The sequence below is a fragment of the Salminus brasiliensis genome, chromosome 9 (genome assembly GCF_030463535.1).
Source record: "Salminus brasiliensis chromosome 9, fSalBra1.hap2, whole genome shotgun sequence".
Classification (NCBI taxonomy): Eukaryota; Metazoa; Chordata; class Actinopteri; order Characiformes; family Bryconidae; genus Salminus; species Salminus brasiliensis.
In genome coordinates this window covers 34879703-34907345 of record NC_132886.1, presented here as the reverse complement: position 1 = coordinate 34907345, position 27643 = coordinate 34879703, and the positions used below count along the sequence as shown (strand labels likewise).

The following is a 27643-nucleotide window of genomic DNA, read 5'->3' as shown; positions in this document are numbered from 1 at the left end:
TCTGCTGTTTTTGTTTCTAATAACTAATAATTCTAATTCCAGGCATGAGTAGATCCTCCCTTTGCGTTTCACATTGCATTGTGGGAGAATAGTGTCCATCATAACCACACTTAAAAACAGACTGGTTCTGAGTATGCACTGGGAATATAAGTATATAAGTATACTCAACCTTGATACTTTTTTTTCTATTTTACATACTACATTCTCTAAAACGAGTTAGTATTAGTTATTAGCAAACATCCTGGGTTAAATTGCACCCCCGCAGGAACCAGAACCCACATCATCTCTTAACCACTCTCTTAACCCACAATTTGGATTTTTATAAAACTTTCTAATTACAAAAAAATGTACCCCATTTTATTTAAAACGTTAAAAACAGACTGCTCGAGTACAGTGCCATCTCCTCCAGGACCTAGAACTCAGCTCACTTGGCTTGCTCTAAGCCGCTTAAAAGCATATGCTCTTTGGGTTTGCTATAGCATGCGAGTACCTACCTATTAGTACTACTAAGTACTAATCAAGTACTGAGCCATATTTATGAGGTACCACGTCATACTTATGAGATATTATGCCATACATATGAGGCCCTACGTGTTTATAGTAATACGCATGAGAGAATAAGTTAATTGTTGGATATTGAGGCATAATTAACAGGCGTTTTCTCACTTTTATGACCTACTAAATGGAAAATGCATTTGTAATGGCGGAAGCGGAATTCCAGTATTTGTAGAACTGTGTGTGAGACATAACGTATGGGTGGAAACTGAAAATGACCAAATTCGGAACAATGGGGGCAATAAATGACTCAATAAATTAATTAAAAAAATGTTGCGATGTCGTCACTGACAGATATGTACATGAAAAGATGTAGCTAGCTAGCTAGATATTAGAAAAAGGCATTGTGCTTTGCTCCTGTGCCTCTACATGTCCAGGTTTTCAATCCCTTACAGAGGTCTGTGTGGACATAGACGGAGGCGGGAGCAGTGACGAAAGCTCATGAGCTCCTTCTTGTGTACGTTTGGACAATTTCTGCTAGCAAGCGGTAAAAATGATGGACAATATGGCGCCCGGTATAGATTTAGCTCCTGGACCTGTCGTTGTGTAAAAGACCGGCGATCTGGCAGGATGAACCTCTGCGCCCAATTTTTAAGGTAAACAAAGGTCGGAAACCGTTCTGTGCAGATCTGCTGTCGGAGCTTTGCACCCCAGGCGTCCGTTTTGAGGTACTCGTTACCTCCACCGGCTAGCATCACCATCCGAGCTATTGGCGATTGACTGACCCTGCTAGCTAGCTAGCAGAGAGAGCTAGCTAGCTAGCACGGATGGTGCTAGGACGTGATTGAAATCGGTTAGCTGGCTAGTCGTGGGTCACGCAGCAGCGGCGTGAAAAACATTTCATCCTAAGTACATTTTACACGGGTTGTATTAACTATAGAAGCCCAGCTAATAGCGTCTGGTTGCGTTAGCTTACGTTAACTTCCCAATGCTGGAAGGCTAACGTTAGCAAACAAATAAACAGCACGCCAGGCAAGGTTGTCATTACCAGGCCATGTCGTACAATTTTTTTTTTCTCGACGACGAATTCAAGCATAAGTGTTAATCAGCCGTGATGGGTATTTTTAACCCGTGTTTCTGTTTAAGGGACAAGTCAGTTAGCTTCGTTGTAGCCAGCGAACTAGCTAGCTAGCAAGCTAGCTAACTCACCTAGCTGGTCACCTGGCTGGCTTTCTGGTTTCGTTTCGTTTACGTTATTATGGCTAATTCGAGCTAGTTGAATTGTGCGTTTTGTTTTCTGCACCCAGAATATGTTTAAATCGGGCAGGTGTGCTCATGTTTGTGTTAACTAATTCAAGTTGGGCTTGAGGTGAACAATGCGCCGGGGTATCCGCGACATGAGGGGTCTTGCCTCCCCCGTTTTGCTTGTGGCTGTAACGTTATCGCTGCTGCTGCTGCTGCTGGTGCTGTTGTAGCTCATGTGAACTCCGCATCTTCAGTTAGCTAGTTGACATTGACCGTAGTCCATGTCTATCTAGTATCTATCTAAAGTTAGTGACCGGTTACTTTGCCGTTTAGCAAGATTAATCGACGTGGACACATTCCTGAGCATATGATATTTGCCAGTTGTCCAGACTAAGCAGAGGACTGCCGTCTGTCATGATGCTCAGTAAGTTAGCTTGATAACCTTGAAGGCCACGATCGCAACTTTTTGGAAACTTGGATGGTTGTTTTCTTTTCGTTTAATAGCCAAATATATGTAAGTGACAACTTGGCTGATGGGCTGCAACCTCTTAAACATAGTCGAATGACAGACGTGTTGGTGACAGATTCCGGCAGTCGAAGTCATGTGTGCCCCTTTTGGGTGGTGACTTGATTGTACATCCTGTCGTCCTCGGCAAGTGAACTCCCAAGGCCTGTGAGTGTGAACAGAGAAACCCAATCATCCCTATAATTTTTAGGGATGCACCATAATAGCAGGATCATAGTAGTGAAACTCACATTTGATAAAGTATTCATATTTTGGTGAAGTGTTATCTCTTTGATGCTAACCTGGGTTTCACATTCTTTGTTTTATAACTGTTTATGTATTAGTGGTCTCACTAGCCAGGCTTCTGCTGATCAACCCAGGACATCACCAGGTTACTCTTGCTAGCAGTGTTATCAGACAGTTGGTTTGTTGTGCTGGACATGCTGTATCACTTTTATGCAGAAGTGGCCATATACACTAAAGCAGGGTAGACTTTACTGGTTCTGATGCACACATTCTCAAGGAAACACTCATCACTTTTACTTGCAACACTAAACTAAATCATTGCAGAAAAGTTCGTAGAGTTTGTTGGCTGTAATCTAGATGTTATCTTAATTCCCTGAAAGGTCATAGCCTCTGTTCGTGCATGATCACGCCTTGGAGAAATGGATGATATGGCTTAAGTAGAATATGCATCATACTTGGAACATATTTGGAATGGACAGAACTGTCACGCACTGAGCATAAAGGATTTTTGTTTATTCAGCAGTTCACACACTCAGGACTGAGATAGTAGTTGGTCAGTGTTGTATGAGTACTGATGATATTCACCGTATGCTCTGAAAAGTGGTGATGTAATTTATCATGATGACTGTTAATATTGTCCTATGGTCTTGCCCTAACTGTCATCACATTCTTGTCACTAACACGCAGCTCTTTCCTGGGTTAAATACTGGTGTGCATGTATGAAAGGGGATGTTGCTTTTCACTACCTAACTTGGCCAAGAACCACCGTCTTAGGGTGGAAAAGACATTGTTGTGAGGCAAAAAAAAAAATCATATCTCAGAGGCCATATATCTGAGCCCTGTTTCTGATTCAGAAAGTACTATGAGCGAAAACACCCTGTGTAGACTTTGGAGGAGTATTGGGACACCTGCTCATTCAGCTTTCAAAATCAAGGGTATTTAAAAAGAGTAACTGTCTGTACTATCAAGGGAAGGCTTTCTACGTTTACTACATTTTGGAGCATTGCAGTGAGGATTTGATTGAATTTAGCACCAGCATAACTGAGGTCAGGGTGTTGGGTGATCCCTGACTCATCCCAAAAGTGATGGTTGGAGCACCATTAGTCAAGAGACCCACTGCTCAATGTTTGGAGCCTTTGTACCCCTCTAGACAGGCGTGGGGCATTAGACATGGTGCCAATAGGCTAATGTTTATCTGCTCCAGAGAGTCCTATTCTATTGGAAGTACTTCTCCACAGAGAATAGTCCAGCTGTGTGTATGTACATTTGCATGCTTGTCAGCAATGCATGCAGCTGACAGTAGCTGAATGCATTTGTTAGAAGGGGCGTCCAAAAACATTTAGACATGCAGTGTATTTTCACTGTAAATGAGTGGGGCTAAAACGCTGTAGGCTGAATAGGCAGATGTGTGTTATAAATTGGTCGCTGTTTTTGTAGTTTAGTTTCTATATACAGGCTGATTAGACAGGGCACTGATTGGCACATTTTGACACTAACATGGTTTACACACTGCATCACACGTTTATTTAAATATAATTATTTCCATTATATGAGCCCTTTAATGTTTTTATGTTATGTTTTAATGTTGTTCCATCAACCGTGGGTTGAATTTGTGCAAACTGAGTGCCACTGTTTGTTGCCTGCTTGAGTGCAAACCACAGATGCCAAGTCCTTGGATGCAAAGCAGTGGTCCTCATCATGTGCCATAATAATGCTATCAAACATTCACCATGTATTTAGGAACTAAAACATTTTGCAGTTCCTAATAATGCTCAGTACATCTTCAGGGTTGCTGTGGTAGTTAGTAAATTGTCTCACCAAATGTAGCTATTGTTCATTTCTGTTCTCATTACATCACACCTTAGAGCATGTATTATTAATATACATATATTATTGGAGTTGGCAGTGTGATGATGCATTATCATTATTGTGATAAATTACTGGATATTATCAGTACTCAAAGGACCTGGCTACATGAATTGTTAGCAGATGCGCAGAATTAATTGTGTGTTTTTGCATTTTGTGTAGCGCAGCATAAAGCAGATATGTATATTGGATATCGGTGCTGGACTGTCATTCCTATATTGGTGCACCTTGGTGTAGTTTTTGTGCCACTACTGGTTCATGTTGGGCAGTATAGCTAGTTATTGTGATTAAGTTACATCACAGTATGTAACAGTGTATATGTATATGGTGATGTAGATGTAGATGGTCAGTCCTTCTGGAACAATTACCTACTACATATTGTACTACACCTTCATGCATAATTACTGCATTCGTATCATAATGGTTAACCTTTTCTGTATGCTGCATTGTCACAGTTCCATGATGCATATAGCTACTTTCTTAAATTTTCATGTATTAATTATTTAGTTACATTGTTATAGCCCTATTAACGCAGTGCTCTGTGTAGGGGTACACTTGAGTCTGTATGTCCAAATATTGTGGTACATATTGTGTATCATGAAAATGAAAGTGTTATAATATATGGGGGGAGGGAAGCAGGGAACACGGACCAGTATGAAGTAATTAGCTCACTGTGTTAAGTTGGAGTTTTCCTGTATTTTCGGAATGCATGATGTAAGAATTCTATTGTTAGATAACTAGTAATGGCACATTGCAAAGCTGTGCTCGATCACAGCTTAGCAGAAACATGGCAACCACCTCGTAAACCATAGCAGACACTTGGCTACATCATAACAACCACATAGCAACTGCCTAGCAACCACCTTACTACACCCTAGCAACCACCTAGCAATTTAACCTTTTTTTTTCACCTGAAGTTTTGGTGTTAGATTTCATTGGGAAATGCACTTTTCCATTTGCTTAAAAGTAGTAGGGATGTCCTGATCTGATTCAGTGACTTGGATTAATGGCTGATCCAGACATTTTTTGAAAAGGATTGGTTATTGGCTTTTAAAGCCTGATTCCATTCCAATCCTTAGTTTTGTTGACCTCTTTACTTAAAAGCAACTAGGACTGGTCCGAATACCTTTTACGAATAATTTTTTGAGCTGCGGATATTTGGCACTGCTTGGTGATGAATATCCAAAACTAAAAAATAAAATAAACTGCAGGGTATAGAAGAATGAATAAAAAAATTTAATTACCTTAAACACAATAATGTGAACTCCTTGAGCACTTCAAAAAAATAAAATAAATAACACCTCATAGTGCAATTTAAAGTGAAGTAAATTTAACAAAATAGCTCAGGTCTCACTGTTAAAAGAGCAGTACAGGTTAAAAAAAGAACACTTTAAATTAACATTTTAAATACTAAACAAACTACATATAATATAGTATAATATCTGTGTACAAAATACACCCCGTCTTGTAATAAATTTGACATATAGCACATATAGTGGCGTGGCAGTGTAGCACCCTTGTAAAAAAATGAAATATTAATTAAACAGAGGGTAACCTACACCTTCTTAATGTTGTGTGCAAGAAACACAAGTTTGTTCAAATTTCAAAGGTGCATGTATTTGTCACTGTACAGTGTGCACTGCACAGCTAAATTTAACCCATCTGTGGTAGTAAACACACACACACACTAGTGATCTAGGTGCAGGGAGTACACACACAACCAGAGCGGTGGGCAGCCAACTCCAGCGCCCGGGGAGCAGAGAGGGTAAAGGGCCCAACAGTGGCAGTTTGCCGAGCCCGGGAATCGAACCCACAACCTTGTTATCGATAGCCCGGCGCTCTAAATGCTTAGCCGCCACTGCCCCTTTAAATTAACTGGTAAAATCGAGCTTTGTGTCTTGTCAACCATGTAGCCAGCGTTGGGGGTAAAAAAAATGTGCTCCAACGGGGTTGATGGGGCCGGTACGCAAAGTCAGTATTTAGCTGCAATAGCCAGTTTGGGGTATTAAGTGGACCAGACTAGACTTTTGTTGTGTGCTTTAAATACTGCTCCAGCTCTTTTTAATAATTTTAGTAATAAAAAAAATAATAAAAAATGAACGGTCAAATAGTAATACTTACTGCATTTAAATGGTTTCTCAAGCTTGTTGTGCTACCATGATATGGGCGTTGAATACATATTTGGCACACTGCTTTTGTCTGCACTCAATTTGAAATGCTTCCAAAACAGCTGAGCTTCTCTGTATTTTTGCCTCTCTTATAACGGCATTAAAATTAACTGAACTGAACTGAAGTGTGATATTAGAGTATCAGCGTAAAGCAACAGCGTTAAATGTTTAGTTTTGAACAATATGGCAAACTGATGAGCAGAATATTTAGAATATATTAAGCTACTGTGCATGGATGTTAGCATTAAATTTATTGTGAATGTATTGTACCTGTAATGCTTAATTTTCGCAGTTTAAAATTGTGTATCAACATCAGCATCAAGCAGAGGTACTTGAAGATTTTTAGATATTCATGTTCTCCCATCAGTGCATCCATTTTTTCCCCTTCTGTGTCAGCTACCCAGTACAGTAGCGACAAAAATATTATGTGGGGGAAAATGCTCTTGATGGCGTGAACATCCAAAAAATGCAGACTAACTGCTGTCAACACTCAGCTGGCGTTTTGTAAACATGTTAACGGCTCTAAATTGCAAGCCATATGTTCAGATTAGTATGGATACTACAACAGTGCAACTTTAGATAAGCACCAGTGTCTGTCTTACAGTTGACTTATGCTGAATTGGGTAGGGTTCTTCTGCAAGGATTATAAAACCGCTGTTGAGCGTGTGAGCACTAACCCTGTGGTTAAGTTTTTGTTTAGTCAAATAAATGTTTGTCTATGACAGTTCAGTGTTTTCTAATCTTTTTATCTCTCTCTCTCTCTCTCTCTCTCTCTCTCTCTGAGCAGGCAGGCAGAGGCCCTGAAGGCTGACATGACAGGTATGTTTTAATCCAGTCTTAGCGAATTTCCATTAAATTGCTTGCATTGTAGAAAGGTAGCAGACATGATGCCACTAAATACGGTGCTTCCTCTGTTCGTCAGATTCCAAGCTCGGTGCTGCAGAGGTGTGGACGTCGCGCCAGGCTCTTCAGGACTTGTACCAGAAGATGCTGGTGACTGACCTGGAATATGCCCTGGACAAGAAAGTGGAACAAGACCTGTAAGAGAAATAATTAGCTTATTTCGAACTAGTGGTTTAGAATACAGGGTGCATTCATCTGTACTGATTAGGATTTTTATATCAATGTCTTTAATCGGGCTGAATATCACAACAGAAATGAGTGTGTGTTGAGTTCTCACACTTTTCTTTGTGTATATAGCATGGTGGTTGTGCAGCTTGTGACAAGAGGGCACTTTTAAAAAAAGGGGATCCTGAAATCCTTAATTAGTTTGTGTATTCAGGCCAGTTTGTCTGGAAATACGGTCTTGGGTGATGTTTAAGGCATCCTTTACTAAATTACAAAAATCACTTTTTCAACATTTTCAGCACATCCTAAAGCATGGTTGTGCTGTCAGTCATATCATTATCGGTGCAATAGTTTGGGCATCCTTTGCAAAGGCAAACAAGGTCGGCAAATTAGGTCTAAGGTGTGTCACCAATTGTAATTAGGAACTGTCAGCTGAATGATTTTAATTACTACATTCTTAAGCTACTACACTCCGCAACCATGCGCTCCTATACGCAACTGTCTAAAGCTGTGAAAACTAAAGTAAAATTGATGCACACAAGATTGGGAAACAGAATATAGAATACAGAATATAGTTGTCAGCTTGGAGTTTCTATGGTTTGGATTGCAAATAAGAAATGGCAGTTTAGAGGAACTGTGGAGGTCAAGATGAGAAATGCACATATGCTGGTTTACCAGACAAAATCAAAATTGCAATGACATAATTGTCTTTCAAGAGTAATAAAAAGGAAAATTGTAACTTGGTAACAACCTATGAACTCAACATTCAACACTCAACACTCAACTCAACAAGTTGAGCTACAGAACTTCCACAGAAGCCAGATTCTGTTTTGTTGTTTTGGAAACAAGTACTGTGGACGGATGAATTTAAAATAGAACTTTTTAGCCACAATTAGAGAATGTACATTTGGACACAAAAGGAGCAACATATTATGAAAAACAACACCTTTTCAACTGTAAAGGCTGAGATGATGCTGTGAATGCACAGCTCCATCTTTAGGATGTGCTAAAAATTGTGTTTTGATTAGCTGTAGCTCTGTGTGCTATTTCTCCACAAAAAAAATGCACACACAAGAAATGTCATTTGGCCAAGGTTGCCCAACACCTTTCGCATTTATTTTGTTTAGGACGGGCTACTAGAGCAAACCATGCAGCTGCATCCGAATAGTTCACTGAAACTTCATCTTCTAGTTTCTGCCTGATCTAGATATATAAGCTGGTCAGCAGCACTACCTGCATGTTTACTGGAATCATGAGGATCAGATCAGGACTGTGACTGGGAAAGGTAGTTTCTATAAACCATTTTGATGCAGCCACGGATGCCCATAAGCAAAATTCTTTTCGTCAGGAAATCTTGCTCTTTTTGGTACTGGTGTGCAAGCACTTTGAATGTGTTTTTTAATTTGAGAAGCTTTTCCAATCTCTTCCCCTTTTTTTGTTTTAGCTGGAACCATGCTTTTAAGAATCAGATAACATCACTACAGAGTCAGGCCAAGAACAGAGCTAACCCTAATCGGAGTGAAGTACAGGCCAATCTCTCCCTTTTTCTTGAGGCAGCTAGTGGATTCTACACACAGGTAGGTTTTGCCAGTGGATAATAAACGTATACATTAATAGCTTGTGTGGTTTAAATAACAGTTACAGCAGTTTGAGATTGGTTAGGTTGGTCTAAAGCAGTTTCAGTCCTTACCCCATGTAAATTCATCTCTCTGTCCATTAGTTGTTACAAGAGCTGTGCACGGTGTTCAACGTGGACCTGCCTTGTCGTGTGAAATCCTCTCAGCTTGGCATCATCAGCAATAAACAGAGCAGCACCAGCGCCATAGTGAAACCACAGCCCAGCTCCTGCTCTTATATCTGCCAGCATTGTCTCGTCCACCTGGGGGACATTGGTGAGTCTGCACACAATATGCTATCCAAACAGAACCACTTCGATAAAAGTGCCTTCCTCCGTCACACAAAGAGTCCCCGGTTACTGCTGGACTCTTTATGTGACTAGTATATGGATAAGGTTTTGGCATTTCCACTTGGTAGTCAAATTTGTCTCCGTTTTAAACTGTTTTAAACTTATGAAGCTTGACCTTATCCAATATAATTCTGATACTCAAGTGTGTAAATGTGACCAGGTGTAATTGTGGCCATAGGTACGAATTCTGGAGTAGTAGATTTCCCAGTTATAAGTTCATGACACATTTGATGGAAGATGACGAAAGATGTGTTTCCTGTGTTTTGGTCACTGGTCTGCACTGACAGCTTTTTTGTTTCCCTTCCATAGCACGTTATCGCAACCAGACCAGCCAAGCAGAGTCCTATTACAGACACGCAGCTCAGCTTGTTCCCTCAAATGGTTGGTCACTGTTGGTTATTGTACATTTTCCTCACATTGAGCTCTCACCCTGGCACCAAACAGTGGCGTCAGCACACTGTTACTTCAGTTCACCTGCAGTTCTATTGTAAGAAAGTCAGTAGCACTGTCTGTGTTCAGTCTGGCAGGATCTGAGGGGTATCCTAAATTGTTTGTCTTCTGTCTTTCAGGTCAGCCTTACAATCAGCTGGCCATTCTGGCGTCCTCCAAAGGGGACCAACTTACAACAATCTTCTACTACTGCAGAAGCATCGCCGTTAAGTTCCCCTTTCCAGCGGCTTCCACCAACCTACAGAAAGCTCTCTCCAAGGCTCTTGAGAGGTCTGAAATTAAATATTAAAGCAAATGTGTACAAAGCAAAACATGTTTGTACAGTGATATGGTTGATTTTTTTATGGAATATGGGTGGCAGTGAAAAATAAAAAGTAAAATAGGCAAAGATTCTAGAGCAGAAATGACTTGATTGGTTTACTATGCATGCAGTGTGTTGTGATGTTAGATTCTTAAAATGTGTTCTGACTCTTTAATCGGCAGCCGTGATGAGATCAAAACAAAATGGAGCGTGTCTGATTTCATTAAGGCCTTCATCAAGTTCCATGGCCACGTTTACCTCAGCAAAAGCCTTGAGAAGCTCAACGTGCTGAGGGAGAAGCTGGAGGAGCAGTTTCGGGTATGGCCACATGAACAGCATCTGCATTGTGCACAGTGCAACTACAGCAAAACTATCAAGTCTGTTTTTAGGGCTGACCCACATAATTTAAATACTCAAGTATGCATTATATTAGGAATATACAAACAATGTTAAACATGTAACTTTAGTTTGGCTTATCCATTACGAGTAGAGCTGGGCTATATGATGATATTTTATCGTATTGTGTTAAATATTGTTATTGTGATAATATGTTTTTTTAAGCATATTAAGGATAGCTACGGGTTTCATTACAGAAAGTGCTCAAATTGTGGCCCACTGGATCATAAATATTAATTGATAAGAATAAAGGCTAATAATGATATATTATTACTATTAACTATCATTACTCTTACCATCACTGCCATGACTATATTAAGTTATACTACACCATGATTATTATATTATCATGAAAATGTTGCACACGAGAGCAGTTCAACAGTATAGATGGTTTGGTTACTTAATTTATAAATAATTCATCAAAGGAGGATGGGTCCCCCTTGTGAGTCTTGGTTCCTCCCAAGGTTTCTTCCACCAGCTCTAAGGGAATTTGTCCTTGCCACTGTCACCGTTGGCTTGCTCAAGGGGGGTCTTCGATTTTTCTTGTCTTTTTATGTTATTTTTATTAATAAAAATAAATATTATTAGTTGGTACTTTTTTCCTGTCTTTTACTAATTACTGATTGTGTAAAGCTGCTTTGTAAAAAGCGCTACACAAATAAATTTGACTTGACTTTGACTAATAGGAATAAAGACTGAAAGATCAAGAACAATAAAAAAAATGTGCCATGTTGCTGTTGTCAAGTGAGACAGAATTGTTGCTTTGTATCTTTATTGTTTGTTGCTGTTTTTTGACATTGACACAGTCTGAATAAAATATTTTTATTTCAATTTAATTTATTTTCATTGAAAGATTTTTTTCACTCCTCTGTAAAGTTGCCATTCTGGAAATAAGACTGCAACGATATTTGCCTGTATCAAGCCAGTGAGCATTTAGTAGACCTTAATATGCATTTCTTGTGATTATTTCAGCCCGCTGACTCACTGCTCAGATTACATGATGGCCTCCTAGTTCAGTTTGGTAACACAACACTGCTAATCTCAGTCTCTTTGTTATCTTTTTTTCATACAGAGGCTGATTCTCCAGAAGGCCTTCAGCTCTCAGCAGCTGGTTCACATCACCGTCATTAACTTGTTTGAGCTCCACCATCTCCGAGACTTCAGCAACGAGACTGACGACCAGAGCTTTAGCTCGGATGAGCAGATCAGCTGGATACAGCTCCTCGGCCTTTTCAGTATGTTGCTTCAGCATTCCTGCTGTGTTTTTCTTCCTTTGACGTACATGCAGATTTACATAAACTGGTGGCTGAGTTGGGCATAGTTGAAATAGCGGATTGTTCCTTCAGTGTTGTCAGACCTGGCAGTAGTCATGCAGCCGCGATATCCCATTTAGAGGGATGGTAGACACGGAGCTGCAAGCAAGCATGCCACATAAGTATACACTGACTGGCCACTTCATTAGAACCACATCCACTTGCCAGATATTAGCGCTTAGTTCTTCTGTAATTACTGCTAGTACACCTGTTTCTCTGCATACTTTGTTAGCCGTCTTTTACCTTGTTTATCAGTGATCCTGTGGGGTCCTGGCCGCAACAAAGCAGGTATTATTTGGATGTTATTTTGGATTGATTCACCTCCGTGTCCCTGCTGGACTGAGAGTAGTGTACCAACCAGAAACGTCCTGTAGGCAGCATCCTGTGACTACTGATGAAGGACTAGAGGATGGCCAGCACAAACTATGCAGCAACAGATGAGCTGCTGTCTCTGACTTTGCATCTACAAGCTAGACCTACTAGTTAGCAATGTCCAATAGAGTGGACACCTTGTTCGATAACCCCAGCAGCACTACAGAGTGTGATCCACTCATACCAGCAAAACACATAACTAACACACCACCACTATGTCAGTGTCACTGCAGTGCTGTGAATGACCCTGTCCATCGAACTACACACAGTATGCAGAAAAACAGATGGTTCTACAGAATGCTTTAGAACTAGGAATTATAGAACTACTGCAAATCTCACTTACCTATATGGTAAGTGTAGCTGATAAAATGGGCTATGAGTATAAAGACAAGGAGTTGGTTTTAATGTAGTTAGACAATGTTTCAATGGACACAGTATGCTTTATGTAGAGCTTGTTTTATTCAGTTCCGTTCACTCACACTGTGGTTTAGCTCTGCATTAGTAGCAGAAGATTTTAGACAGATAGATATTTTTTAGAATTTTAAGCCCATGTCCAGACAGTTCTCAGATGGTTCAGGTGTTTAACATATCAGTTTTTTGGTATACACATTTTTATTTTCTTGCACTTTGTTCCCTGGGGCTTTTAGGTGTTTCATTGAACAAATATTTTCTGATTAGTTGTCATTAGATAGCTTTAATCCTAATTCGTACTATGTTCATAAAAACAGTAATGCAAAACCCCTTTAAAGGCAGAGGATACAAACACCAATTATGCTGTTGTCTGCACTTACCCTTTGGAAACTCTCAGGCTTTTCTTTGTGATTGTGTTTTAATGCATGTTGTTTCTCCAGTGTCTTTCCTAGGTGTGATGTGCAGCCGGGCCTTACTGAATAAGAACCAGGAAGAGATCATGGGGGAGTGCCCACTTCCAGCCATTAAAGTGTCCCTGGATTGGCTGAGGCTGCGCCCGGGAGTCTTTACTGAGAATGCTGTTGACCAGAGGCAATAGTATGAGATCTTTCCTCTCCATTTGCTTTGTGAGGGTGCTCTGGATTAGGGGCTTGATTCATGCTTGACTGATTGCAATTATGACTAAACAACGAGACAGCTAACTGTTCAGTGGGGCTGTTATTTATTTGGGATAAATTAGAAGTTTCTAATATAAATACACACAGGAATACAATAATGTTTAATTACATTAAACTCTTTAAACATTTTAAAATAATAATCTTTCTTGTAGAGAATGTTCACTTATAAAATTAAGCAAAATTGTTTTTAGCAGTGCTATGCAGACTTTGCTGTAGAGCCATAAAGTCAAGCATCAAAACAATATGGATATGATGTGAGACAGACTATTTATTTGGAATTAAATTCAGTCTGCACTCAGAGCTTACACTCAGCAAAAAGAAGTGATATTTTGTGGTGGTTTCTAGCTGCAGGTATGAGTCACTCTAAAATGTACAGAAACAGCTGTCATCTCAAAGTGTGTGCGTGTGAGTGATGGCGTGAAAAGTATGTTACCGAGGAGAGATGAGTGAATTTTTTTTTTAAACAGTCAGGAAAGTCTTTAAGTAAAAGTATCAACATATGTTCCTTCTGGGAAAGATTAGCCTTGGCCTTGTCTTGTAATACACTGTGTACAGCATCATGAACGTTTTTCTTAATTAGCTGTGGAAATGAATTGGGTGTGTTTAGTGAGGCAGAGCATTTCTTCCCCAAAAGGGAGTTTGACACTCCTGTGTTTGTGTGTGTGTTGCCTACTTTGGAGGTCTCGCGATCCTATTATCAGAATCTGGTGCATTTTAGTATTTAACACCGTCTGTTTTGTGTTTAGTGTTTAAAATCCGGATGTTTTGCATTAGTGTGTGGCTACTTGCACACTTGGGTTCCCCTCTAATCAGAATGTAATATGCTAAATCTGGTCTGGTGGTGGTGGGAATAAGGAGGGGAAGAGTGTTAATTACTGACAGGTTGCCTGCAAATTGAATACTAATTGGTAATACTAACATTTTATTTAATGTATGTAATATAGATTAGCGTTGCGTTTACCTAAATCCACAATGCATGCTTGCAACCCGTGTTTTTTTTTTGAGTGAGGTAACTATGGGCACTATTATCCCTCAATGCAATGTACTGACCGGTGGGACCTGCACTATTAAGATTAGTATGTAGTCTATGCTTTATAGTATTATTGTGTTGTATGCGGTTGGGCCGCAGCCGTGTGGTATATAGCTATTGGTGCAGCAGAGGGGTTGGGTTCCGGGTTTGTGCTTTCTGATGGTTTATTAAGGTGTTCCTTTTATAAGTAAATATGGAAGTGAATATGACCAGGTCATCGCTGTCCCAAATCTGCACTGTGAAAATGTAAATCTGAAAAGGTAAAAAGTTTGAATTAGGGTATTTGTAACAGTGTTCTCTTATGACGTGCATGATCTCTGTACTCATAATGGGCAATAGAGATCCTGTGCCTTACGTTTTGTTCAGAGGTTTTAATCTGTGTTCCGTTTCCAAAAAGCTTTGAAATACTATCTTAGTTCCAGATAGTTCAAGGAGCTTACTGGGGAAAATATTTGTTTATTAATTATTAAATGTTTATTACAGTTTAGTCAAATAAGATGTAAAACTACTGCAGCAGTTTGCACGAAGCACACCTATACCATATAGAAAGAACTGCAAGAAAATCATCCCTAAACATCACATTCATTTTACATGTAGATGAAATTTAATAAAAACTTAGCATTGATCATGTTTAATATTAGCAAGCTGCTTCTTAAGCTTGCTCTTTTTTTAAGTAAAAGGTATAAGATGAACGTTAGGTTGGGACTGAGTTGGTGATTTGATTCTTCTTTTGCAGTATTTGGCCGTGGTTTGTCTCTATCCTTAACAGCTTCCAGCCCAAGGAGGAGGATGTTTCAAATCCATCCGGTATGTGTGATCAAAAATTCAAAATAAATTGTTTTTATTATTTTTTGTATGACAAGCTGTTTCCCCTAAAATGACTGCAGCCGTGCAAGTCCTAACTCAATTTTTACTAGTAAAAACTCATGGTACTTATATCCATGACTACTTTTTTGCTAGTAGAAATTGTTCCAGATATCTACACTGTAATTCTGACTAGTTTTAGATAGCATTAATACAGTATTATTATTCCTTGTTAAAACCTAAATTGTAGATGTCCTAAATTATATTTGAGATGTACAACTGAACATATTGTAAATTGACAGTACCACAGGACAGTACCAAATTAGGGATATATGAATTAGCACTTGTACTAGTCAAAATTAATTTATGGATAAGTATGTGGACTTTTTACTAGTCAAAATTACAGTGTAGATATCTGAATTACAAATTCTACTATTAAATAAGATAAGGTAATGATGGATATCTGTAAGTGGAGATTTTAATTATAATAAAAAAAAATGAAATCAATGGTAAAAAATGACCTGAAACATTACATTAAACGTTGTGTCATTTGGGTAAAATGACTAGTCAGACTTGCACTTATACATCTGTAGTTCTGATAACTTTTTTTATACCTTTTTTTCTGGAGTTTCTAATAGTAAAAACTTACAGCATTACATTGATCTTGTTTTTACTTGTAAAAACAAAGTTGTGGCTTCGCTGGTGGTGTTTTAGGCTAAGATTTTGTATGACATGAAGGCATATTTGTGCATTTTTCTTCTCATTCTGTTACAGCAATTCCTCTACCTGAAGAGTTTGAGCTACAAGGGTTCTTGGCTCTCCGGCCTGCCTTAAGGTAACTTTCCATATCGGTATAAGAGAACTGGATGGTCTCTAAAGCCTTTGCGTTTTTGGACTATGAACCTCTTCGGACTATGAAATGAACCTTTTTAAGACTTTTTTTGTGACATATTCTGACATTTTATTTGGTCATAATTTAGGTTGCTGGACTTTTCCAGTGGGCACCAGGGCATTGCGATAGGCAAAGACAGCCTCATAGTGCATGCCCGGCAGCAAAGACTTATCAACTTGGGCAAGTGGGTCGCAGACAACCAGCCTGGGTAAGTTCAGTTTAATTTGGTATAAAATGTTCTTGTTTTTGTTTTCTGTTTCTCTTTTACTCAAATTGCATTGTATTAATGTGCTTTTAGCATTAGCTGATTTAACAGAAATCATTCATGGGAATCGCATGAAATAATACAGAGCAAGTCAGCATCTTTCAATAACAAACTAGTTCACTGTTTAATGGCTGCCTCTATATCTATATCCAGCCTGATTCAGTGCCGCATCAATGATGGCCTGCTCCTCTTCCTCACGGATATCCCTGAGCTGGTGGTGGAGGAGCCACAAGAGAAGGACCCTCCAGTCCTGCAGGAGTCATCCAACGGTGAGCAGACCTCTCATGACAGCTCCCTGGGCCTCAAATCAGTTCTGTCAGTGGGGAAGAGCCAGAACAGCAGCCTAGATCCCGGTGAGAGGCCTGTAGTTACGTTCAAGGAGAACATCAAACCCCGTGAGCAGAGCCGAGAACAGGGCCGCAACCAGCACCAGAGGGACGTGGGCAAAGAGCGAACCTGCTTCAACAAAGGCAATGGAACACCAGGGAAGAGCGAGCAGAAGAAAGAGGGCAAGCGGAAGAGTGAAGTAAAGAAGAACAGCCACGAGAAGCTGCCTGATGCAGGAAAACAGGTTGGAGGAATTGCAGTCTTGTGATGTTTACAGTGAAGGATCTTTTTTTTTTTCTTCTTCTTCAGGGGTCCTCAATTCCACTCCTGGAGGGCCAGCACAGTCTCTCAACTCTGCAGTTAGTTTTCAGGCTTAGTTTTTATATTAGAGCAGAAAAATCAGTATGTTGTGCTGGTTAAAGGGGTTAAACTTTTGACAGTTTCTGCATCATTCAGTGGCTGAGATGTAAACGAAGTCATTTATTGTGACTGATTTGAAATCCAATGTGAAGAAAAACTTAACAGCTGTGAGTTATTTAGAGTGGTTGTGTTGGCCACCAGAGGTTGCAGTGTTCACAAATATAGTTATTTATCTAAAACCACCAGTGAATCAACACACCTCATGAGATTTCACATGTGTGGCTGAAAATGTGAAATGGTGATAAATCTGAAATGAAATGAATCCTGTGGATACTACTTTTTTTTTTCTAAATGCCCCACATGTGCCACTTCTCACTGAATGCATGTTAACATTTTAATCCAAAAGATGTATTGATAACTGCTTTAAAAGAATGTGTCAGACATGAAGCAACATTCAGAAACATTTCATGTAATAGCTTTCTGTGGAGGGAGCCTTAAGAGACATTTTAATTCTTCTCAACTACAATTCTGACTCTGTAGAATAGAGCATTTTCGCATCAAAACAATTATTTTTAGCCTAATCATTCAATTAAGAACAGTTTTTTTTCCCCTTTAATTGTGGATTCAATTTAATATACAATGTAATGTGCTAGTGCTGAGCAATATGACAGTGGAGCCTTTTCACATTTCAGTGTGCCTTTTTTTGGGTTTAGATAAAATCTCAGTCTGAAATGAGGAAGACTCCGGTGTCCGAAGCAAGAAAGACCCCTGTCACACCGACTCAGACCACCTGCTCTTCACAATTCATCCCCATACATCACCCAGGAGCTTTTCCCCCTCTCCCCAGCAGACCGGGTATGTACACAGATACTATACTTACATGTGCTCATTTACAACTGGGAGTAATGTAATGTAGCCACAACAAAAAGTTCTGAAAGTGGTCAGGAAACCTAACTTGCCATGGACTTGACTTGAACTTGCAACACCACCATTGCACACACACACACTCACAGTCACAACTGAACTGAAATCAGTGGTTGCATAAGAAACACAAGGGACACACCGATATGAGAGAAGCAAATATCAAATATTGTTCATGTAGGTATCTGCTAAAAAAATATTAAATTGTATATTAAATGCCTTAGTAATAGAGAGAAATGTACTATTTCATTTGTAGAGGATTACAGACTTTCTTGCTAATCTTGCTAATCTTGAAATGGTCAGAAATTAACATTACAAAAAATGATACTGTCCTTGTTGGTAACTTCTAGCACTCCTGTTCATTGTTGGAAACACTAGCATGTATGGTTAAACTATTCCTTTGAGCTGTTATTTACTGATACGATTCCAAAATGATCATGCACTGCTTTTGTTTGTTTTTATTTTTCCTTCTTATTGAGTATCTGATGATAATGGAACATGCTGATTTCCTTTTCACTCTTTATGGCAGGTTTTCCCCCACCAGCATACGTGATCCCTCCCCCTGTGGCGTTCTCCATGAATCCTGGGTTCACTTTCCCTGCAGGTGTGTCTGTTTCCACCCCTTTCCTGCAAGCCACCTCCCACCCTCAGGCTGCCAGCCAGGTGCCATCTGGGAAGCCTTCACACATTCCCTACAGCCAGCAGAGGCCCTCTGGCCCTGGGGCCCTCACCCAGGGTCCACCCCAAGCCCAACCTCAACCACAGCCTCAGCCCCAACAGGCACAGCCACCGCCTTCAAAACAAGCCTTGCAGCAGACTGTGCAGCTTCAGGTGCAGCAGCAGCAACAACAGCAGCAGTCGCCCACCAAGCAGAGCTCTCAGCTGGGCAAGAGCCCTCCACACCACACTGGCATGCAGCAGGTACATCAGTCTCAGTCACTAACATACTATATGTAGTTAGTAAATTAGTCTTGTATATGGCTCTTGGACAACACTCTCCTTTTTTGCATGTACAGACTCAGTACAAAGTTGATAAGTTGACAATTGCCATCCAAACACAGAAAATCTGAATGCCCAAACTGTTAATGATGGTTATAAACACAGGGATCTGGACCTACCAGCTTTAAACAAGTTAAGATTTTTATTTTATTCTGTTATTTCCTCAAAGCCAACTTCTGGGTGTCAGCTTGACACCCATGTTAACTGAGGTCAATGATTTTGTTATTTACTTTTGTCTCTAGAATTGAAAAATCTGTTAACCCTTCAAGCTGATCCGAGTATCTATTTAACCCTTCTTTTTTATCTATCTAAATTAAATAAGAAGAACAATTCAGTATATTTCAATATTTTGTTGTTTGCACACTGAACTGGACAAAGGGAGTAGCCCAAGTTGTGCATGTAGCATTGATGGTTATAAGTTTATATTGCTTTTGAAGAGTCTCATCCTGCAATATTTATTAAAACCATAAAACAATCAAATACAAAGTACTTATTGCTCACAGGGTGAGAAATTAAATGAATTATTGAATGATTAATTTAAACTCCAGGTCAATTTATCAGTCTAACAACTGCAAATAGTAAAATGCTCTGGTTAGCTTTAGCTTAGTTAGCAGGATAACCGTCTACAGAAAAAGTCTGGCTAATAGAAAGCCCACTTATTAGCGTTTAGACAATATTGATTCAGATCAAGCAACTCGGGTTAAGTGGGCTTTAACTGTGGTTTTGAGTATTAGCAGATATCAAACCATTTTGAATGCTTTGAATATATGTTTGTAGTGTTCTGTTCCTTTTTCTTGGATTTGAATGCATTGTTAAACACCAGTTTTAACCTGATTGCACTGCTGCCTGGAACTTTGGAAGTTTGTGAGTTTGGTTTTTAACATGATTTGCAAGCAGAAATGTTTTCTGCATGACTCTTGCTCTGTTCGTGACCGTACCAACTTTGTTTTTATCTCAGCCTTACATGCCAGTGTCTGAGCAGGCTGGGCAGATGTGGAGCCAGCACCAGGCTCAGCCCACCATGCCCAAGATACCCATGCCAGTCAAGCAGCCTTTCTTCATGCCTGCCCAGGACCCAATGAAGCTCTTTGAGCACTCTATGTCCTCGGCCGTGCCCATGCAACCTCCTCAGCCCATGGACAAGAAGATGAAGTTTCCAGAGGTCAAAATGCAGGATTTCTACTGGGAGCCACCGTACCGAATGGGCGAGGGAAGAGCAGGCATGGGAGACAGGATAAACAAGCACCAGTCTGGAGTTTTCTGCCCGGACCAGGAGAATACACCTAGAGGCCCACCATATGAGGTTTGCCTTCTAGTTCTTATTTTGTTTTGCTTTACCAACAGATGAAGATTTTGGCTTTTTTTTTTTTTTTTTTTTTTTTAAGGATGTTTGTAATTAATCTGACCAATGCCGTGCTAATGTCATCTACAAAGTGAGCTTGTAAACAGCATCTACATATGGCATGTACATATGGATCAATTGCTTTAATTATTTTTGTGTCAGGCGTGGTTGGAGGACTATAGAACATATGCATGCATTGCGCTTTTCCTTCTTTTCTTTCCAAGCTGTCCTCTGCAAGGGTGAAATATTTCATGGAATGGGGCTTAGATGTACTATTAATTCTTAAGTCTTTTTCATGGCTGTGGGACATGGTTCTCTTTTGATGCTTTTATGCCTTTGATTTGTGCAGTTTAAAGGACGCTATGTCTTTCTGCCCACTGATTTACATTTCATGTAACTTGGCAAAGCAAACCTAGTCTCTCTCTGTTGGGCTGTTCACACAAACCCAGTGGAAATGGTGTTCAACGTCTGCTGCTTTTCTCTCTCTGAGAGCTCTCCCTCAGGCAATCTCTTTTCTTACAGGGCTGTTTTTTTTCTCTTTCTTTTCTGTCTGTCTCTCTCTCTTCTCTCCCCTTCCCTTCCCTTTTGTGCTTCGTCTCCTATTAGGACAACAAGAGCTCTCCTCTTCTTCCTCCAGACCTGTTAAAAACTCTGGCAGACTTTGAGGAGGAGGAGGAGCTGGTCTTTACTAAGCCTCATGATTTCTACCAGGCCTTGGCCGGCCCTCTTAACTCTGCTCCTGGAAGGAACATGTTTGTATGTAGCTTTCCCTCCTATCATATCAGGCAGGGCTTTCCAAAGCTTTTTTGTTCGTTTATTTCTTTGTTTTCTTCTGGTTCTTTCAGAAATGTTTGATGTAGGTTGCTGTAATCAAGTCACGAATTGAAAATGTAATGTTCATTTAAATATTCCAAAATGCAACCGTTATTTGTTGTGATTTCTACTGTGCCTAAAAGCAGCTTTATCCAGAAACAAAAATTATGCTTGTTTGGTTTTGGACTGCTACCAGTGTAAGCAGTTGAACATCTGTACTTCTTTTTTCAGTTGCCAAACCAGTCTAGGCTAGACAGTGGTCCTGAAGTAATAAGCCAGTCCTCTCTGCTGCACCGCTCGGTCTTTCCTGTTCAGGTAAATCAGTTACACAATAGACAAATTTAACTACAGCATTATGCCACCAGGTGGCAGCATTATACTGAGAAAAAGTGCTGATTTATGCGGCATGGCTGTTCTGTTACATGCTTTTGAATCAAGTTACTTTTATTGGTCATCACTACAGTATTTCTTTTAATATTAATGTGTAATCCTTCTCATGGTGACTTGCATACTTGGATGTCTCTATTTGTAATTTCAAATATTTCTACCCATTTGAAGGAACTGCAAAGTCAGAATTTCATTGTAGTGTTTCTGCTGTGCATATGACAAACTCTTGAATCTAAATTAAATTGAAATGACAAAACATGGTACACAAAGATATCTACACATGATCCAGGCATATTTGAAGGAAGGAGTGTTTATATTATATATATATATAAATATATTATATATATTTATGGTTGTTAATTGGCTGTGCTACCAGGTTGTAAGAACAAAACATAAGACAATAAAGCAGATCTTTCCCAAATCACTTTAATGATCCTGAAGTGGTCACATATGATGTTTTGCCTTTCTAGGAGAACTCTTACCAAAACAGTATCTTCAGTGAGGCCTATGGCAAAAACATGGCACCCACACCAAAGCCTGATGTGCCCATGATACACCAAGAGCCCTCCCTGTACTCCCTGTTTGAAGGAACTCCGTGGTCTCCCTCCCTCCCGGCCAGCTCAGGTATGCCATATTTTTTTCCAAATGTCATTTTTAGGAATGTATATACGCCACTATATGTTGCTGAGCTAAAGGATAAAACAATGAATAGTTTACAATCTGTAATTTTGAGGTCAACTTGCATACTGTTTTCTTTGATATAGAATAGTAACTGTAATTTGTCATGCAGACCACTCAACCCCAGCCAGCCAATCACCCCACTCATCCAACCCAAGTAGTCTGCCCTCATCACCTCCCACCCACAGCCACGGTGCGCTGCCCTTTTCCAACTTCGGCCCCATCGGCACACCAGACAGCCGTGACCGCAGAGCAGCTGATCGCTGGAAGGCTGAGAAGACAGGTAAACCCCCCCTTAGATCGAGACCTCTAACCTAGTAATTTGTAAATTACTTATCAATTTCATGCCTTACGCCTATTGAAAAAAACAAACAAACAAAAAAAAGGATCCTGCTGTAGATTGATTTCTGGTTGCTTTCTAGGTGTGAGTGGCTTTGGACTGGACTACCTGCCTACTGCCCCCACCTCCTCTGCCTCAGAGCAGAGCAGCTGGCACCAGGGTGCCCCCACCAGTAGCTGGACAGCCCAAGACATGCCCATGGAGGACTCGTCCACTGTCCTTCTCGACAGCTTTAAGGTACCACTCCCAGCTACAGAATTAAGGGAGAAACGTTGACACTTTTAGAAAAGTACACAATTCCTCATTAAATCACATCACACTTTGATTACTTTGGTGTAATTCAGAAATAATCTATACACTAAAGATGGAAATGTGAAAACGGGGGTGGGGGAGGGGTGGATTTGAGGGTACATATATCACTTTGGCTGGTGGCTTTCTTGCATGTAGTCAAAACACTACAAAACAGATTTTTTTGTTTTTCTTTTACACCTATGTCATTCTAGATTTGCGTAAGCACTGACTCAGTATCCCGTATCATATTTCCTTAGTCTATCTGGTCAAGCTCGATGATGCAGCCTGGCCCATCTGCGCTGGAGCAACTCCTTATGCAGCAGAAGCAGAAGCAGCAGCGCGGTCATGGCACCATGAACCCGCCACACTGAAGGAGAGGCCCGCGGGCGTAAGCACTTGTGTGAAAACCGTACTGAAGAAGAGGAGGTGCAGAACCACAAGCTCCAATCGGAAATGTTTTTTCCGGCGTTACCTGCGTGTGGAGGCTGGAGACGGCAGCCAAAGCGGACCGACGGGCTCCAAACCAACCGCTCGCCTGAAACCGATGAGGGAGGTGCAGCCCTCTCTATCTGTCTGTCTGTCTCTCTCTCTCTCTCTCTCTCTATCTCTATCTCTATCTCTATCTCTCTCTCTCTCTCTCTGCCTCTGTGGCAAGGAGGGGCGTAAGAGCACCTGACCCGCCGCGCTGCTCAGCACGTAGCCGCTGCAGAAACACTGACTCATAGGGTCGACTCTGAGGAGACTTCCTTTCTGATTGTTGCCCTGCTTCCTCTAGGGAATGGTCAAAGGTACTTCTCCTGTCTCACCTGGGCTCCTTGACTCTAGACTCTGGACTGGACCCTGTCTATTAAAAAAAAATAATAATTAAAGAAAGGAAAAGAAATACACAACAAAACACCTGCTTTTACCTGTTCTGGGTGACCAGTGCACAGCAAATGTAATGGGTGTTGGTGTCACTGTTTAGTTTGTGTGTGCGCACACATGAAGAAGGGGATGTTTATGGACAGGTAAAAGTGGCAACAGGACTTTTTTTTCCTCCCTTAAAATCTGGATGCATTTTCTCAGAGGAGGGCTTTGCATAGGTAGGGTTAAAGGGAGGGGGATGAAATAAACTGGATGAAGTTGTTGGCTGTATTTACTGCAGATGGTGTAAGACGTGTGTCTCTATGGACAGCACACAGATCATAGGACATAGTTTGATGCAGGCATGGATTATGGTTTCGCTGTCTTGGAAGGTTTTTTTTTTTTTTTTTTTTTTTTTTTTTTTTTTTCTTTCTTTTTTTTCCCTTTTTGTTTTTTTTTTTTTCACTAAAATGGGGTCAGGCACATCTGCCTCTGCTAGAAGGTGGACCTGCTATGAATTGTACCGATACATTATAGCGTAAAATAAAGAAGTCGAACGAAGGTAGGGCTTAGACTTAGTTATAGAGTGTAGTATCATTAGCTGCAATAGAGATTGCATTTATTGACAATACTGTATTTTGTGACTTGTTATGTAGCAGTTTTAGCTTTGAGATATTATTGGATTAATATGTTCAATAGTTTACTGCTAAAGGGGGGGACAAAACTTTTATATATATATATATATATATATATATATATATCTATAAATATATATATTCTATTTCTCCCCAACCCTTCTAGCTCTTCCTTGTTTCTTTCAGCAACACTTTTAACTTACCGGCATAACAGTTTCTTTCGTTCATGTTCTTGCCTTTATGGTTTTAAACGGCTTTACTAATTCTCTTTGTGCCTGCTTCGTGTTTTGTTTTTGTTTTTGTTTTGTTTTTCCTCTCCCACCCCCTTCCCCTCTATATGTCTTTCTCTCCTTTCTTTTAAAAAGAATGATCATCATGGTTGGCACTGTCATTGAGATGGAAATGAGCAAAACGGGTCCAGCATTGGCGCTGCTGGTTCAGCAATATGGGGTGGGAGCGGGGCACAAGCAGAGGGCACTGCTTACAGGGGCAGATGAGCTCACAGCGACTGGACTGTTCACCAAATCAAAGGATGAAAACACTTAGCAGCCACTAACTATACTGAATACCCACCACCACCCTTACCACATTCACTCTGGTCTTGATAAATAACAAAGTGACCTGTCGTGTTTTTATCCATCCGCGGTCTGAAAGCAGTCAAAAGACTTCTTGCGCTGTTCTTGGATATAGCTACCACTGTATTTAGCTCAGTTAAATCATCTGGACGAGCACCTATCTAGCCATCGCTATGCCGGATCTGTTCAGAGGTGTCGCTCTCTGTAGGTTAGTGCTGGCTCTGGAGAAGGCTGTAGCTGTTTTGGAATCCGAATGGGTCATCATGGATGGAATCGTACTGATGCTCTTGCGAATTTACAGTTTTTCCCTGCTGTCTGGTCAAATTGTCAACTTGTCTTTTTTTTTTTTTTTTTTTTTTAAATCAATTCTTGACTGATCTAATCCAGTGAGATGATTTTGTAAAGCTAAGCCTCGCTGTTCTGCCTCTGGTCAGCACAGAAAGTTTCAAGCTGGAGTTCAAAGTTGGATAAGCTTCAAGTTGTCTGTGATGAATATGTTCAGTGGTTATTTTTTTCTCTCCCCCCCCCCCCCCATGGTTACACTGCAAAGGTATTTTTAGACGGACGATTATAGGATCGACAGCTTTTCATACGAGGGACAAGTGTATTTTGATTTTTCATGTAGAGAACATTTTATTGACGACCACTTCAAATAATGTCTCTTTGCCGTGTGATTGTGCTTCTTGTTGCATTTAAAAGTGTAATTAAAAAGAAAAAGGAAAAAAAAAAGAAAAAAGAGGCATAAGGAAACAAGCTAAATTCCTTTATAAATGATCAAACTAAGCACTGTAAGGAGTTAGGGGAAGATGTGTGCTGAGGTCTTTGGTCCCCCTTATTCTCCCTCTCCTGTTTTTGACCGTAGATGTCTGTTGCTCTAGTGATGTATATTACAGATTACTACAAACAGCCTCTGCACCCTTGTTTTGGGCAGTAATAACATTCCAATATAAAGAGTTAAAGAAACAGCCAGCTTTTTACAGCCACAGCACAGTGAGATCTGCCACTGATCGAATGTGCCCATACTTGTTGTATGAGACTCCCTTTGGAAATCCTGCATGAAAAATAAAGCTTCTTGCCTTGTGTGTTTAGGGTGAAGGAGATATCCAGTCAAGTCATTTAGAGGATTTTGCAAGTTAGGTCAGGTGAAGATGTCTCCTTCTGTAATGGGCTTGATTTTTTTGTGTTCTTGTCTGTCTGTGGACATTCAGAAACTCTGAAATCAGCTACGCCTTTAATAAAGTAAACCATGTCCTCATCAGTTGTTCAGAGTCATTTCTTACCTAATGTGTACGTTGTGGTGATGAGCAGTCTTCTTGTCCTGGTTTGACAGCAGAGTTCTATTACAAATAATGGGTTTATGAACTTAAATATTTAACATGCAAATTGTCTTTCAGAGGAGTTAAGTGTAAACATTGTGCTACATTCCGATGAAATCAGAAATCGGTCAGAAATGTTTACAGTGATTGTGAAAGGAACCAGGAATCTGAAGAGTTTAATGCTACTTGCTTATTTTACAATACTGGTCAAAACCTGATCTGTACCAAGAGTCCCTCCAGCTTTGAGTATGGCTCTGTTATACCCACAATACTTTAAGATGGTGTGGTAGATGTGCCTCTTGATTTGTCTCTGTCCTGGATCGGATGTCCCTCTGGTCCCCCCACGCTTCCCCTGGATGTCCAAACAGTCTAATTGCTTGCTGTCTTCAAATGCCAACTGATGCCAACCTTCTCTTTCAATTCAGCACTAACCTTTCACTTATTGAAGGCTTATGATGTACACTTTAGTGTCTTACTTTGATTAATTTGTCAGGCACGGTGTAGTGTATGTATTTTTTATCTAGGTAACCATACTGACTTTTGTAGTTTGGGTACTTTTGACACTATTGGGACATAATCTGCTCATTTGTTGTTTCTTCCTAAAGCAAGGGTATTAACAAGAGTCAATTTTGCTACTCAATTTTGGATCATTGCTGTGATGTATGATCACTACTTCATTCCTAGCTCCCTAAGTATTGGGTGAAGTATTGGGTTCCACTGCTCCATAGTTTAATGCTGGGTGGGCTTTTTACCCCACTAGACCAAGCTGTGTGTGTGCATTTGCACATCTGTGCCAGCAATTGGTGCAACTTAAAGTAACGGAATGCATTTGTTTGAAGGGCTGTCCACTGTTTGGTTTCTGGTTTATTCATAGTAATTAAGGGCTGTATTTTGAGTGGACAGCTAAACTTTAGATAAGGGTGTCTGCTACATGTATATGTAAATGTAAGTTTCTCTGCGACAGTGCCCAGTCTTCTTCCTGGAGGCCAGATAACTGTCTTATTTAGATCTGACTTGCATTTGTCATTCATAAAGATTTCCAAGAGTGGCAGTCAACTAATCTGCTGTCAGCCTTTCTCTGTAGACTGACATTCTTCTAAAGCTCCTGCACAAACTTGTTCTTTACCACACTCCCATCCCTTCTAAACATGCATTTTGTGTATGTAAATGGTTCTTCTTTAGCAGGTTTATTTAATGATAATTCAATAAGGTGCACAAACAACAAGGCTGACCGCAGCCTTGAGAGAACTGTGAGGAAAAGTCTATTCAGAACTGGGTTGGTGTCACTGCATCAAAAGCCACCATTACATTACATTTTACATTTATGGCATTTAGCAGACGCTCTT

General features: G+C 40.2%; 1 protein-coding gene across 2 annotated transcripts; it reads left to right on the top strand.

Moving 5' to 3' along the window:
- Nucleotides 1-1016: 1016 nt before the first annotated feature.
- Nucleotides 1017-26236, top strand: smg7 (SMG7 nonsense mediated mRNA decay factor). Of its 2 annotated transcripts, XM_072688257.1 has the most exons (23): nucleotides 1017-1151; nucleotides 7313-7344; nucleotides 7448-7565; nucleotides 9038-9170; nucleotides 9314-9485; nucleotides 9869-9940; nucleotides 10129-10279; nucleotides 10493-10628; nucleotides 11779-11941; nucleotides 13243-13399; nucleotides 15246-15316; nucleotides 16088-16148; nucleotides 16294-16413; nucleotides 16624-17041; nucleotides 17871-18012; nucleotides 18608-18999; nucleotides 20036-20380; nucleotides 21026-21175; nucleotides 21464-21547; nucleotides 22090-22243; nucleotides 22410-22580; nucleotides 22720-22874; nucleotides 23186-26236. In XM_072688257.1, the coding sequence occupies exons 1-23, from the start codon at nucleotides 1126-1128 to the stop codon at nucleotides 23297-23299; spliced, it is 3537 nt and encodes a 1178-aa protein (XP_072544358.1). In that variant the 5' UTR covers nucleotides 1017-1125; the 3' UTR covers nucleotides 23300-26236. The 2 variants fall into 2 exon arrangements, with proteins under 2 accessions (XP_072544358.1, XP_072544359.1); XM_072688258.1 differs by lacking the exon at nucleotides 21026-21175.
- Nucleotides 26237-27643: the final 1407 nt, after the last annotated feature.

What these genes read in the sequence shown, in the direction of transcription:
- smg7 (XM_072688257.1), top strand. Translation starts at nt 1,126, where the DNA reads ATGAACCTCTGCGCCCAATTTTTAAG. An exon ending in CTCTGCGCCCAATTTTTAAG is followed by an intron (nt 1,152 to 7,312) that starts GTAAACAAAGGT and finishes CTCTCTGAGCAG; the next exon opens with GCAGGCAGAGGCCCTGAAGG. An exon ending in CTCTCCAAGGCTCTTGAGAG is followed by an intron (nt 10,280 to 10,492) that starts GTCTGAAATTAA and finishes TTTAATCGGCAG; the next exon opens with CCGTGATGAGATCAAAACAA.